General features: G+C 49.3%; 1 protein-coding gene across 1 annotated transcript; it reads left to right on the plus strand.

Annotated features, from left to right (window-relative positions):
• Window positions 1-3,783: 3,783 nt before the first annotated feature.
• On the plus strand, window positions 3,784-6,407 carry LOC136994770 (uncharacterized). The gene has a single exon (XM_067313912.1). The coding sequence runs from the start codon at window positions 3,874-3,876 to the stop codon at window positions 5,959-5,961; it is 2,088 nt and encodes a 695-aa protein (XP_067170013.1). The 5' UTR covers window positions 3,784-3,873; the 3' UTR covers window positions 5,962-6,407.
• Window positions 6,408-17,356: the final 10,949 nt, after the last annotated feature.

Consider the following 17,356-nt stretch of genomic DNA (forward strand, 5'->3'; position numbering starts at 1 on the left):
GACGAGCAAGGGTCAGAGGAGACAGGCGGAACCAAAGCGAACGTATTGTACGCTTAAGAGTTAATGATTATTGCCATTATTGTGGTGAACAAGGGCACTGGCAGCAGGAATGCCCAGTGAGACCCCGCATGCCTAGGAATAGAAGGGATGGCATGGGACAGCCGAGTACTGGGAATGACACCAGGCAATTCCCAGCCAGTCCACAATGACAGGAGATGGGAGACCCAGAAATCACCGTGGGAATTGGGGTAAATTTATGGGATATAGATTTGGATTTCAGGGGGCAGGTAATGGCAAATATAGCAGGTCAAGAAATTCCCTTCTTAGTGGATACTGGAGCTACCCTTTCTCTTCTGAATTTTGAGCCTAAAGGATGTAAGTCATCAGATAAAATAACAATACAGGGAGTAATGGGAAAAGGCGAACGAACATTGACTAAGCCCTTGTTGCTCACTATTGGAGGAAAAGGAGTGTGGGGACGTTTCATAATTTCCATGGATTCACCCTTTTGCCTTTTAGGGAGGGATCTCTTACAAGCCCTGGATACTCAGATCTGCTTACAGCCGGAAGGGATGAAATTAATAATAATGGGCTCATGTGTTCTGGCTGAGACACCAGAACCAGAGTCAACTAATCTGCAAATTCCGACAGGTTTAGAATCAGTTCCTGGAAAGTTATGGAGCTCTTCAGGAATGGATGTTGGACTATTGAAATCAGCTAGTCCAGTCTCAATCAAAACAAGGGGAGGATTACCTCCCGCGGTTAAACAATACCCTATCCCAAAGGAAGCAGAGAAGAGTATCCAAAAGCAAATTGATCACTATCTAAAACTGGGTATCCTTAGAGTTTGTGAATCCCCATACAACACTCCAATTCTGCCAGTGAGAAAAAATAGGCAGGATTCTGATGGCGATCCGGAGTATCGGTTTGTGCAAGACCTAAGAGTTATAAACCAACATGTAATTGCTCCACATCCAGTAGTTCCTGATCCATCAACTATATTACTACAGATACCCCATTGGGCAACTTATTTTACCGTGATTGATTTAACAGCAGCCTTTTTTAGTATACCGGTAGCTGAGGACAGTCAAGATCTTTTTGCCTTCACTTGGAGGGGACAACAATTGACCTGGACTAGACTACCACAGGGATTTACTGGGTCTCCGACTATTTTTTCACGTATACTTAAAAATGATCTGGCAGATATCGAACTTCCAGGACATTCAGTGTTAATACAGTATGTGGATGATTTGTTATTAGCAAGTAAAGACTACGAGACATGTTTGAAAGACACTATTTCTCTATGTAACGCCCTTGCTGAGAAAGGACATCGAGCATCTCCGTCCAAGCTCCAGCTGTGTCAACAAGAGGTAAAATATTTGGGGTTTATCTTGAAGGAGGGACACAGATTGATTGATCCAGAACGGGTAAAGATAATTCTTGATATACCCCGCCCTATAACAAAAAAACAACTTAGGGGATTTTTAGGAGCTGTGGGATTTTGCCGACCATGGATCCCCGGGTTGGGAGAACTTACCAAACCTTTAGTCCAGGCGACAAATAAGGAGGAGACAGAGCCTTTGACCTGGGGTCCAGAAAAAGAGAAAGCTTTCATATCTGTAAAAAGGGCATTGGTCTCAGCCCCAGCTCTAGGACTACCAGATTATAGTAAACCATTTGAATTATTCGTTCATGAACGACAGGGAGTAGCAAGTGGAGTACTCACTCAAAAACTAGGTCCTCACCGTAGACCAGTGGCCTATTACTCCACCCAACTAGACGCGGTAATCAAGGGCACTCCAGGATGCATCAGAGCAATAGCAGCTACAGCAGCCCTTATTGAAAAAACACGACCTGTAGTTTTGGGTCACCAAATGACTGTGTATGTGCCACATGAAGTGGAATTGTTAATGAAACAATATGCTACCCAGTCACTATCCTCACAGAGAGCTCACCGCTATGAACTAATAATACTACATGCAGATAATGTGACCTTAAAGAGATGCAACATCTTAAATCCAGCGACGCTATTACCCCTACCTGAAGATGGAGAGCCTCATCATTCCTGTGAACAGGTGGTTGTCAACTCGAGCAAGCCCCGGGAGGATCTCAAAGACGAACCTTTGGGAAACCCAGACCTAGTTCTGTTTACAGATGGATCATCCTACTATTTGGACGGAAGACGTCATTCAGGCTATGCTGTTACCAACCTCTTTGAGGTACTTGAGGCTAATCCCTTACCTCCGTCTATAAGTGCTCAAGGGGCAGAACTAATAGCATTAACCCAAGCAGCAAAAATGGGTAAGAACCTGCGAGTAAATGTATATACCGACTCAAAATACGCATTCGGAGTGTGTCATGCCACTGGGATGTTATGGAAAGAACGAGGATTTTTTACATCATCAGGAAAGAAAATAGCTAATGGAGAAGAAATACGTAATTTGCTAGAATCAGTTCAACTGCCCAAAGAAATTGCTGTAATACATTGCCCAGCCCATACTAAAAACATTACAGAAATTAGTAAAGGAAATGCTTTAGCTGATGCCGCCGCGAAGGCGGCAGCCCGACAACCTTTGAGAGAATGTATGGTTGCAGTTCCAATGACGGACCAGAGCGAATGGCCAAATTTAATAGACCCCAAAACCATGTATGAGGAAGATTGCTTAGCAGAAGAGAAAAGACAATGGGAAAAGTGGGAAGCAAAACAAGATGATGATGGAATATGGACAACTGGAGGAAAGCCAATTCTACCAAAGAAATATGTAATTACTGTAGCTAGGTGGTTCCATGATAAAGCTCATGGAGGAGCAGAGGCGGTAGCCAACCAGGTACAAAAGGTATGGGCAGCTCCAGGAATTTACACTGCTGCAAAAAGAATAACCAACAGCTGCCCGACCTGCCAAAAGTTCTCAAGCAGCAAACCAAGCTCAGAGTTAGGGGGACGACCATGGGCCTACTTCCCTTTTCAAAGGCTACAAGTAGATTATGCGGATATGCCAGCCGCCAATGGGTACAAACATTTGTTAGTGATAGTAGATCAGTTATTGGGCTGGGTAGAGGCTTTCCCAACAAGGAAGGCTGACTCAGGAGGGGTAGTAAAAGCCTTACTAAAAGAAATCATACCCAGGTATGGGGTTCCAGAAGCCATTGATTCCGACAGGGGCGCCCATTTTACAGCAAACATAATCGATCAATTATATAAATCACTAGGAATAGGGAAAAACCTACATACCCCTTACCACCCACAATCTTCAGGACAGGTAGAAAGAATGAACAGAACACTAAAAGAAAAAATAGCAAAAGTATGTACACATACTAACCTAAAATGGCCCGAAGCTCTAAACTTAGCCCTGTGGGATGTTCGAAATGCTCCACGACAACCCATAGGGCTAACACCAGCAGAAATTCTCTTCGGAAGACATTTAGCTATACCAGGGACTTATATCCCAGCTAAGACCAGCCTGTTGGATGGAGATGAACGGCTAACCCAGTATGTCATAGGTATGCAAAAAAGGTTTGAAAATCTTAAAAAGTATGCTCAATGGTATCAATCTACACCACCTGAAATACAAGTGCACGATATACAGCCTGGGGATGAAGTTTTAGTTAAAGTATTTTTACGAAAATCCAAGTTAGAACCTAAATGGGACGGGCCTTATACTGTTTTATTGAGCTCTTATTTTGCTGTTAAAGTTTTAGGAAAGGAAAATTGGATACACCATTCTCATGTTAAACGAGTGGTGAATGACCAAACGAATAATTCCTGAGAAACCTCTTTCACTAACAAGAAGAAGAAGAAGCAAATGAAGTGGAACGCTGCATTACTCTTGGTACTATTGATCTGAGTAACTGTGACAGCACGCACCTCACAGGATGGCAGACAGAAGTATTGTGCTCATATTACTATTCCAAACACTGACAGTACTGTTCCTCTTAATCTGTGGTCAAAGAACCTTAGAATGGCCATGGTCCCAGGCTCATGTTAAGCATACCGGAAGTATGGGACTAAGATCTAATAAAGACTTGAACCTCGTAACTGTAGTCATGCGTGGAGCTGAAGTATGCTTAGAAAATGAATGGAGCTGGGATAGTATTAACCGACTTCCTCAACTCCTGGGAAAGACAGGACAGGAAATAAAGATAGGATGCCGGGTGGTCAATGGGTCCACCCATAAAAAGGTAAATCAAATCTCTGTGACTGAAGTCAAATCAAACAAGAGAGGAAAGAAAAATTGTGATACTGAAAGATTGGACTGTTGGTACAATTTTACTCTAGTACAACCTGTTTTTGTAGTTTGTCTCTGGGCTCACCATAGTGTGGGATTATCATTTAAATTCAAAATAGGCATCATGGAGCTCAATACAACATCCGCCCCGACTGTAACTGTTTCCCCCAGCATAAATACCTCTACTATTATAAAGGATAAGAAAATTCTATCCCCACTGATTTCCAAAATTGGACCATATGTGATTAAAAATACAGGCCAACAACAAGTGTTATTTAATCCATCATGGTCTCTTAAACGAATAGAACTGTTAATGCAAATTAATATCTCTACAATCAAACCAGCTTGTTCACCATTCCTAAGAACGTCCTATACAGGATGGTTAGCATGGCTACGTGGACGAACCCTCGCCTCTCCAAGACGAACAAGGAGAGATGTAACCGGTATCATAGGAACAGGATTGGGAGTCTTAAATAGTATAGATGCCGAGGTACTCGTAAATAAACTGAGCACAACAACAGGTGACTTAAACAAATTAGAACACCCATTACGGTCCTCCCTATTAGCATTGGGAACTAACCAATGGCTGTTGTCTGATGTATTGCCTCAGTGGGAAGGAATTAACGAAAGGGACCACCAATTGATTGTGGATGCACTTGGTGCAGTCCAAATTAATGTTTCTCTAGCTCTCAGTTGTATCCAAGCGCAACTGTGGATGCCATCTATGGTAGCAGCAATTATAAGGGAAGGTGAAGAGGGCACCTTACCCACTGAAATTCGAAAGGTAATTTGGGATAATGCAACTAAATTTGAAAAAGAATTCCAGTCCTGGTGGTACTTAGTCAATTTTACTTATAACCCCATCGATAATAAGGCCACAGCTTTTGTCTTAACAATACGCAATGCTTCGGTATACACCATATACCCGATCATTGCGCTGGGATTAAGCCACAATGGGACTATACTCTATCCGATAGAACATAGAGTATGGGCTCAACGAAACAGAAACAAATGGCAAACTGTTGATGTTAACGCATGTGTTGTACGGGAACAACAAGGATTTATTTGTGAGAGTAATACCATCAAAGCTCAAGACATTTGTCTTGATACGGAACAAAATGTTTGTCATTTTGAAATACACCCTGATGAAACCCCTGAAACTGTACTTGTATATATTGGAAAAGGGTGTGTCTGTATGAGAACTCTCTGTAATCTTATATTCATAGATAACATTACTGTAGACACAAGTAATCATTCAAATATTTGTGTTTGTAATTTTTCTAAAGTTATGGGCTGTGACTTTAATTATTCAGCTCCTGTTGTGTCTCATCAATTAATACAATCTAATTATACCTTAAGTCAAGATTTATTACCTACCCCCATCAGAATGAACCTTACATTGGTACGGAAACTACTACAACATGATGACCTGTGTCAACTGTTAAAACGCATCCGAAATAATGGACAAAAAACTCTAATCACTGTTCATCATGATGCAGAAGAGATACTCCATATCTTGGAAAGAGTGAAGAAGAATGGAGAATATCATTGGTGGGAGACTCTTCTGGGATGGTCACCAACTGCAACAGGGATCTATAATCACATGTTGCACCCAGTAATAGTTATGTTAAGTTTGACCATGTTATGCCTATTGCTTACAACCATATTGTATATAAGATTATGGAGAGTGATAGTACGCCTCGAAAGGCTTCGAGAACTCTGCTTAACATATTAGCAGGGATGCTTAATAAAAACAAAGGGAGGACTGTTAGAGAATATTGAACTGAAGCTGTCTAGAATTAATTGCTTAGCATAACTTGCTTAGCATTAGTAGCTAAATTTGCTGAAGCCTTAGACCTCAGGCTGTGAACTTGCTGTGAACTTTTACTTAGATAAGTAAAAGGGGGCCCCAGAGCCGGTTCAAGCTGGAGAGATAAAGAAGCTACACTGACAGCAGGAGCAGCCAACCTTGAAGATAAGCAGCAGCCTGCCTAGAGACAATGAAGGGGCCCAGTGAAGAAGGGGAAGAACCGAGACCTAACTATTACTATTGGTCCAAACTATCGCTTAAGGGGTGGGGAATTTAGATTGTAAGGGTATAATTGCCCAGGAATTTCTTTGTTCGGGGTCCCTCTTTGGAGGCACCCAGCTCGAGCTGTAATTACCACACGTACGTCATTAAATTTTATTTTTCTTCAATCTGACTTCGAACTTCTGCCTCAGCAGGAACCTAGGGTCGGACCCTGTTATGGAGGCCAGCGAGCCTGATTTTCCATAACAGTGACATCACAAACACAAACTGCAGCCACAGGAACAGCACTGGCCTATCAGGCACTGAGCCACAAGTGACATCACAAACACAAACTGCACCCACAAGACCAGCACTGGCCTATCAGGCACTGAGCCACAAGTGACATCACAACCACAGAACTGCAGCCACATCACCAGCCCTGGCCTATCAGGCACTCAGCCACAAGTGACATGACAATTACAAACTCCAGCCACCTGACTAGCACTGGCCTATCAGGGACTGAGCCATAAGCGACATAACAACCACAAACTGCAGCCACATCACCAGCACTGGCCTATCAGGCACTGAGCCACAAGTGACATCACAACCACGAACTGCACCCACAGGACCAGCACTGGCCTATCAGGCACTGAGCCACAAGTGACATCACAATCACAAACTGCACCCACAGGACCAGCACTGCCCTATCAGGCACTCAGCCACAAGTGACATCATAACCACAAACGGCAGCCATGTGACCAGCACTGGCCTATCAGGCACTGAGACACAAGTGACATCACAACCACAAACTGCAGCCACAGGAAAAACACTGGCTATCAGGCACTGAGCCACATGTGACCTCACAACCACAAACTGTAGCCATGCGACCAACACTGGCCTATCAGGCAGTAAAGCCACAAATGACATCACAACCACAAACTGCACCCACACCACCAGGACTGGCCTATCAGGCACTCAGCCACAAGTGACATCACAACCACAAACTGCAGCCATGTGACCAGCACTGGCCTATCAGGCACTCACCCACAAGTGACATCACAACCACAAACTGCAGCCATGTGACCAGCACTGGCCTATCAGGCACTCACCCACAAGTGACATCACAAACACAAACTGCAGCCATGTGACCAGCACTGGCCTATCAGGCACTCAGCCACAAGTGACATCACAACCACAGACTGCAGCCACGTGACTAGCACTGGCCTATCAGGCACTGAGCCACAAGTGACCTCACAACCACAAACTCCACCCACATCACCAGCACTGGCCTATCAGGCACTCAGCCACAAGTGACATCACAACCACAAACTGCAGCCACGTGACTAGCACTGGCCTATCAGGCACTGAGCCACATGTGACATCACAAACACAAAGTGCAGCTACATCACCAGCACTGGCCTATCAGGTACTGAGCCACAAGTGACATCACAACCACAAACTGCACCCACAGGACCAGCACTGGCCTATCAGGCACTCAACCACAAGTGACATCACAACAACAAACTGCAGCCATGTGACTAGCACTGGCCTATCAGGCACTCAGCCACAAGCGACATCACAACCACAAACTGCAGCCACATCACCAGCACTGGCCTAAGAGGCCCTGAGCCACAAGTGACATCACAAACACAAACTGCACCCACAGGACCAGCACTGGCCTATCAGGCACTGAGCCACAAGTGACATCACAACCACAAACTGCAGCCACAGGAACAGCACTGGCCTAGCAGGCACTGAGCCACAAGTGACATCACAACCACAAACTGCTGCCACAAGACTAGCACTGGCCTATCAGGCACTGAGCCACAAGTGACATCACAAACACAAACTGCACCCACAGGAACAGCACTGGCCTAGCAGGCACTGAGCCACAAGTGACATCACAAAAACAAACTGCACCCACAGGACCAGCACTGGCCTAAGAGGCACTGAGCCACAAGTGACATCACAACTACAAATTGCACGCACATCACCAGTACTGGCCTATCAGGCTCTGAGCCACAAGTGACATCACAACCACAAACTGCACCCACAGGACCAGCACTGGCCTATCAGGCACTGATCCACAAGCGACATCACAAACACAAACTGCAGCCACATCACCAGCACTGGCCTATCAGGCACTGAGCCACAAGTGACCTCACAACCACAAACTCCACCCACATCACCAGCACTGGCCTATCAGGCACTCAGCCACAAGTGACATCACAACCACAAACTGCACCCACATCACCAGCACTGGCCTATCAGGCACTGAGCCACAAGTGACATCACAACCACAAACTGCAGCCACACAACCAGCACTGCCCAATCAGGCACTGAGCCACAAGTGACATCAGAAACACAAACTGCACCCACAGGAACAGCACTGGCCTATCAGGCACTCAGCCACAAGTGACATCACAAGCACAAACTGCAGCCATGTGACCAGCACTGGCCTAGCAGGCACTGAGCCACAAGTGACCTCACAGCAACAAACTGCACCCACAGGACCAGCACTGGCCTATCAGGCACTCAGCCACAAGTGACATCACAACCACAAACTGCACCCACACAACCAGCACTGCCCTATCAGGCACTGAGCCACAAGTGACATCACAAACACTAACTGCACCCACAGGACCAACACTGGCCTATCAGGCACTGAGCCAAAAGTGACATCACAACCACAAACTGCACCCACATCACCAGCACTGGCCTATCAGGCACTGAGCCACAAGTGACATCACAACCACAAACTGCACCCACAGGACCAGCACTGGCCTATCAGGCACTCAGCCACAAGTGACATCACAACCACAAACTGCAGCCATGTGACCAGCACTGGCCTATCAGGCACTGAGCCACAAGTGACCTCACAACCACAAACTGCACCCACAGGACCAGCACTGGCCTAGCAGGCCCTCAGCCACAAGTGACATCACAAACACAAACTGCACCCACATCACCAGCACTGGCTTATCAGACACTGAGCCACAAGTGACATAACAACCACAAACTGCAGCCACATCACCAGCACTGGCCTATCAGGCACTCAGCCACAAGTGACATCACAACCACAAACTGCACCCACAGGACCAGCACTGGCCTAGCAGGCACTCAGCCACAAGTGACATCACAACCACAAAGTGCACCCACAGGACCAGCACTGGCCTAGCAGGCACTCAGCCACAAGTGACATCACAACCACAAACTGCAGCCACGTGACTAGCACTGGCCTATCAGGCACTGAGCCACAAGTGACATCACAACCACAAACTGCAGCCACATCACCAGCACTGGCCTATCAGGCACTGAGCCACATGTGACCTCACAACCACAAACTGTAGCCATGCGACCAACACTGGCCTATCAGGCACTAAAGCCACAAATGACATCACAACCACAAACTGCAGCCACAGGAGTACCACTGGCCTATCAGGCACTCAGCCACAAGTGACATCACAACCACAAACTGCAGCCACATCACCATCACTGGCCTATCAGGCACTCAGCCACAAGTGACATCACAACCACAAACTGCAGCCACATCACCAGCACTGGCCTATCAGGCACTGAGCCACAAGTGACATCACAACCACAAACTGCAGCCACATCACCAGCACTGTCCTATCAGGCACTCAGCCACAAGTGACATCACAACCACAAACTGCAGCCACAAGACTAGCACTGGCCTATCAGGCACTCAGCCACAAGTGGCATCACAACCATGAACTGCCCCCACAGGACCAGCACTGGCCTAGCAGGCACTCAGCCACAAGTGACCTCACAACCACATACTGCAGCCACCTGACCAGCACTGGCCTATCAGGCACTGAGCCACAAGTGACATCACAACCACAAACTGCAGCCACATCACCAGCACTGGCCTATCAGGCACTCAGCCACAAGTGACATCACAACCACAAACTGCAGCCATGTGACCAGTACTGGCCGATGAGGCTCCGAGCCACAAGAGACATCATAACCAGAAATTGCACCCATACGAAAAACACTGGCCTAGCAGGCACTCAGCCACAAGTGACATCACAACCACAAACTGCAGCCACATCACCAGCACTGGCCTATCAGGCACTGAGCCACGAGTGACATCACAACCACAAACTGCAGCCACAGGACCAGCACTGGCCTATCAGGCACTCAGCCACAAGTGACATCACAACCACAAACTGCAGCCACATCACCAGCACTGGCCTATCAGGCACTGAGCCACAAGTGACATCAGAAACACAAACTGCAGCCACATCACCAGCACTGGCCTATCAGGCACTGAGCCACAAGTGACATCACAACCACAAACTGCAGCCACATCACCAGCACTGGCCTATCAGGCACTGAGCCACAAGTGACATCACAACCACAAACTGCACCCACATCACCAGCACTGGCCTATCAGGCACTGAGCCACAAGTGACATCACAACCACAAACTGCAGCCACAGGAGTACCACTGGCCTATCAGGCACTGAGCCACAAGTGACATCACAACCACAAACTGCACCCACATCACCAGCACTGGCCTAGCAGGCACTGAGCCACAAATGACATCACAAACAAAAAATGCAGCCACATCACAAGCATTGGCCTATCAGGCTCTGAGCCACAGGTGACATCACAACCACAAACTGCACCCACAGGACCAGCACTGGCCCATCAGGCAGTGATCCACAAGTGACATCACAACCACAAACTGCAGCCACATCACCAGCACTGGCCTATCAGGCACTGAGCAACAGGTGACCTTAAAACCACAAACTGCAGCCACAGAACTAGCACTGGCCTATCAGGCACTCAGCCACAAGTGACATCACAACCACAAACTGCAGCCACAGGAGTACCACTGGCCTATCAGGCACTCAGCCACAAGTGACATCACAACCAAAAACTGCAGCCACATCACCAGCACTGGCCTATCAGGCTCTGAGCCACAGGTGACATCACAACCACAAACTGCACCCACAGGACCAGCACTGGCCCATCAGGCAGTGATCCACAAGTGACATCACAACCACAAACTGCAGCCACATCACCAGCACTGGCCTATCAGGCACTGAGCAACAGGTGACCTTAAAACCACAAACTGCAGCCACAGAACTAGCACTGGCCTATCAGGCACTCAGCCACAAGTGACATCACAACCACTAACTGCAGCCATGTGACCAGCACTGGCCTATCAGGCACTCAGCCACAAGTGACATCACAACCACAAACTGCAGCCACGTGACTAGCACTGGCCTATCAGGCACTCAGCCACAAGTGACATCACAACCACAAACCGCACCCACATCACCAGCACTGGCCTATCAGGCACTCAGCCACAAGTGACATCACAACCACAAACTGCAGCCACACAACCAGCACTGCCCAATCAGGCACTGAGCCACAAGTGACATCAGAAACACAAACTGCACCCACAGGAACAGCACTGGCCTATCAGGCACTCAGCCACAAGTGACATCACAAGCACAAACTGCAGCCATGTGACCAGCACTGGCCTATCAGGCACTGAGCCACAAGTGACCTCACAGCAACAAACTGCACCCACAGGACCAGCACTGGCCTATCAGGCACTGAGCCACAAGTGACATCACAACCACAAACTGCACCCACAGGACCAACACTGGCCTATCAGGCACTGAGCCAAAAGTGACATCACAACCACAAACTGCACCCACATCACCAGCACTGGCCTATCAGGCACTGAGCCACAAGTGACATCACAACCACAAACTGCACCCACAGGACCAGCACTGGCCTATCAGGCACTCAGCCACAAGTGACATCACAACCACAAACTGCAGCCATGTGACCAGCACTGGCCTATCAGGCACTGAGCCACAAGTGACCTCACAACCACAAACTGCACCCACAGGACCAGCACTGGCCTAACAGGCCCTCAGCCACAAGTGACATCACAAACACAAACTGCAGCCACATCACCAGCACTGGCTTATCAGACACTGAGCCACAAGTGACATAACAACCACAAACTGCAGCCACATCACCAGCACTGGCCTATCAGGCACTCAGCCACAAGTGACATCACAAACACAAACTGCACCCACAGGAACAGCACTGGCCTAGCAGGCACTCAGCCACAAGTGACATCACAACCACAAAGTGCACCCACAGGACCAGCACTGGCCTAGCAGGCACTGAGCCACAAGTGACATCACAACCACAAACTGCAGCCACGTGACTAGCACTGGCCTATCAGGCACTGAGCCACAAGTGACATCACAACCACAAACTGCACCCACATCACCAGCACTGGCCTATCAGGCACTGAGCCACAAGTGACATCACAACCACAAACTGCACCCACAGGACCAGCACTGGCCTATCAGGCACTCAGCCACAAGTGACATCACAACCACAAACTGCAGCCATGTGACCAGCACTGGCCTATCAGGCACTGAGCCACAAGTGACCTCACAACCACAAACTGCACCCACAGGACCAGCACTGGCCTAGCAGGCCCTCAGCCACAAGTGACATCACAAACACAAACTGCAGCCACATCACCAGCACTGGCTTATCAGACACTGAGCCACAAGTGACATAACAACCACAAACTGCAGCCACATCACCAGCACTGGCCTATCAGGCACTCAGCCACAAGTGACATCACAAACACAAACTGCACCCACAGGAACAGCACTGGCCTAGCAGGCACTCAGCCACAAGTGACATCACAACCACAAAGTGCACCCACAGGACCAGCACTGGCCTAGCAGGCACTCAGCCACAAGTGACATCACAACCACAAACTGCAGCCACGTGACTAGCACTGGCCTATCAGGCACTGAGCCACAAGTGACATCACAACCACAAACTGCAGCCACATCACCAGCACTGGCCTATCAGGCACTGAGCCACATGTGACCTCACAACCACAAACTGTAGCCATGCGACCAACACTGGCCTATCAGGCACTAAAGCCACAAATGACATCACAACCACAAACTGCAGCCACAGGAGTACCACTGGCCTATCAGGCACTCAGCCACAAGTGACATCACAACCACAAACTGCAGCCACATCACCATCACTGGCCTATCAGGCACTCAGCCACAAGTGACATCACAACCACAAACTGCAGCCACATCACCAGCACTGGCCTATCAGGCACTGAGCCACAAGTGACATCACAACCACAAACTGCAGCCACATCACCAGCACTGTCCTATCAGGCACTCAGCCACAAGTGACATCACAACCACAAACTGCAGCCACAAGACTAGCACTGGCCTATCAGGCACTCAGCCACAAGTGGCATCACAACCATGAACTGCCCCCACAGGACCAGCACTGGCCTAGCAGGCACTCAGCCACAAGTGACCTCACAACCACATACTGCAGCCACCTGACCAGCACTGGCCTATCAGGCACTGAGCCACAAGTGACATCACAACCACAAACTGCAGCCACATCACCAGCACTGGCCTATCAGGCACTCAGCCACAAGTGACATCACAACCACAAACTGCAGCCATGTGACCAGTACTGGCCGATGAGGCTCCGAGCCACAAGAGACATCATAACCAGAAATTGCACCCATACGAAAAACACTGGCCTAGCAGGCACTCAGCCACAAGTGACATCACAACCACAAACTGCAGCCACATCACCAGCACTGGCCTATCAGGCACTGAGCCACAAGTGACATCACAACCACAAACTGCAGCCACATCACCAGCACTGGCCTATCAGGCACTGAGCCACAAGTGACATCACAACCACAAACTGCACCCACATCACCAGCACTGGCCTATCAGGCACTGAGCCACAAGTGACATCACAACCACAAACTGCAGCCACATCACCAGCACTGGCCTATCAGGCACTGAGCCACAAGTGACATCACAACCACAAACTGCACCCACATCACCAGCACTGGCCTAGCAGGCACTGAGCCACAAATGACATCACAAACAAAAAATGCAGCCACATCACAAGCATTGGCCTATCAGGCTCTGAGCCACAGGTGACATCACAACCACAAACTGCACCCACAGGACCAGCACTGGCCCATCAGGCAGTGATCCACAAGTGACATCACAACCACAAACTGCAGCCACATCACCAGCACTGGCCTATCAGGCACTGAGCAACAGGTGACCTTAAAACCACAAACTGCAGCCACAGAACTAGCACTGGCCTATCAGGCACTCAGCCACAAGTGACATCACAACCACAAACTGCAGCCACAGGAGTACCACTGGCCTATCAGGCACTCAGCCACAAGTGACATCACAACCAAAAACTGCAGCCACATCACCAGCACTGGCCTATCAGGCTCTGAGCCACAGGTGACATCACAACCACAAACTGCACCCACAGGACCAGCACTGGCCCATCAGGCAGTGATCCACAAGTGACATCACAACCACAAACTGCAGCCACATCACCAGCACTGGCCTATCAGGCACTGAGCAACAGGTGACCTTAAAACCACAAACTGCAGCCACAGAACTAGCACTGGCCTATCAGGCACTCAGCCACAAGTGACATCACAACCACTAACTGCAGCCATGTGACCAGCACTGGCCTATCAGGCACTCAGCCACAAGTGACATCACAACCACAAACTGCAGCCACGTGACTAGCACTGGCCTATCAGGCACTCAGCCACAAGTGACATCACAACCACAAACCGCACCCACATCACCAGCACTGGCCTATCAGGCACTCAGCCACAAGTGACATCACAACCACAAACTGCAGCCACACAACCAGCACTGCCCAATCAGGCACTGAGCCACAAGTGACATCAGAAACACAAACTGCACCCACAGGAACAGCACTGGCCTATCAGGCACTCAGCCACAAGTGACATCACAAGCACAAACTGCAGCCATGTGACCAGCACTGGCCTATCAGGCACTGAGCCACAAGTGACCTCACAGCAACAAACTGCACCCACAGGACCAGCACTGGCCTATCAGGCACTGAGCCACAAGTGACATCACAACCACAAACTGCACCCACAGGACAAACACTGGCCTATCAGGCACTGAGCCAAAAGTGACATCACAACCACAAACTGCACCCACATCACCAGCACTGGCCTATCAGGCACTGAGCCACAAGTGACATCACAACCACAAACTGCACCCACAGGACCAGCACTGGCCTATCAGGCACTCAGCCACAAGTGACATCACAACCACAAACTGCAGCCATGTGACCAGCACTGGCCTATCAGGCACTGAGCCACAAGTGACCTCACAACCACAAACTGCACCCACAGGACCAGCACTGGCCTAACAGGCCCTCAGCCACAAGTGACATCACAAACACAAACTGCAGCCACATCACCAGCACTGGCCTATCAGGCACTCAGCCACAAGTGACATCACAAACACAAACTGCACCCACAGGAACAGCACTGGCCTAGCAGGCACTCAGCCACAAGTGACATCACAACCACAAAGTGCACCCACAGGACCAGCACTGGCCTAGCAGGCACTCAGCCACAAGTGACATCACAACCACAAACTGCAGCCACGTGACTAGCACTGGCCTATCAGGCACTGAGCCACAAGTGACATCACAACCACAAACTGCAGCCACATCACCAGCACTGGCCTATCAGGCACTGAGCCACATGTGACCTCACAACCACAAACTGTAGCCATGCGACCAACACTGGCCTATCAGGCACTAAAGCCACAAATGACATCACAACCACAAACTGCAGCCACAGGAGTACCACTGGCCTATCAGGCACTCAGCCACAAGTGACATCACAACCACAAACTGCAGCCACATCACCATCACTGGCCTATCAGGCACTCAGCCACAAGTGACATCACAACCACAAACTGCAGCCACATCACCAGCACTGGCCTATCAGGCACTGAGCCACAAGTGACATCACAACCACAAACTGCAGCCACATCACCAGCACTGTCCTATCAGGCACTCAGCCACAAGTGACATCACAACCACAAACTGCAGCCACAAGACTAGCACTGGCCTATCAGGCACTCAGCCACAAGTGGCATCACAACCATGAACTGCCCCCACAGGACCAGCACTGGCCTAGCAGGCACTCAGCCACAAGTGACCTCACAACCACATACTGCAGCCACCTGACCAGCACTGGCCTATCAGGCACTGAGCCACAAGTGACATCACAACCACAAACTGCAGCCACATCACCAGCACTGGCCTATCAGGCACTCAGCCACAAGTGACATCACAACCACAAACTGCAGCCATGTGACCAGTACTGGCCGATGAGGCTCCGAGCCACAAGAGACATCATAACCAGAAATTGCACCCATACGAAAAACACTGGCCTAGCAGGCACTCAGCCACAAGTGACATCACAACCACAAACTGCAGCCACATCACCAGCACTGGCCTATCAGGCACTGAGCCACAAGTGACATCACAACCACAAACTGCAGCCACATCACCAGCACTGGCCTATCAGGCACTGAGCCACAAGTGACATCACAACCACAAACTGCACCCACATCACCAGCACTGGCCTATCAGGCACTGAGCCACAAGTGACATCACAACCACAAACTGCAGCCACATCACCAGCACTGGCCTATCAGGCACTGAGCCACAAGTGACATCACAACCACAAACTGCACCCACATCACCAGCACTGGCCTAGCAGGCACTGAGCCACAAATGACATCACAAACAAAAAATGCAGCCACATCACAAGCATTGGCCTATCAGGCTCTGAGCCACAGGTGACATCACAACCACAAACTGCACCCACAGGACCAGCACTGGCCCATCAGGCAGTGATCCACAAGTGACATCACAACCACAAACTGCAGCCACATCACCAGCACTGGCCTATCAGGCACTGAGCAACAGGTGACCTTAAAACCACAAACTGCAGCCACAGAACTAGCACTGGCCTATCAGGCACTCAGCCACAAGTGACATCACAACCACAAACTGCAGCCACAGGAGTACCACTGGCCTATCAGGCACTCAGCCACAAGTGACATCACAACCAAAAACTGCAGCCACATCACCAGCACTGGCCTATCAGGCTCTGAGCCACAGGTGACATCACAACCACAAACTGCACCCACAGGACCAGCACTGGCCCATCAGGCAGT

Source organism: Apteryx mantelli, chromosome 32, assembly GCF_036417845.1.
Source record: "Apteryx mantelli isolate bAptMan1 chromosome 32, bAptMan1.hap1, whole genome shotgun sequence".
In the NCBI taxonomy this organism is placed as follows: Eukaryota; Metazoa; Chordata; class Aves; order Apterygiformes; family Apterygidae; genus Apteryx; species Apteryx mantelli.

Coding starts and splice junctions, on each gene's coding strand:
- LOC136994770 (XM_067313912.1), top strand. CDS start 3,874: ATGGCAGACAGAAGTATTGTGCTCATATTACTATTCCAAACACTGACA.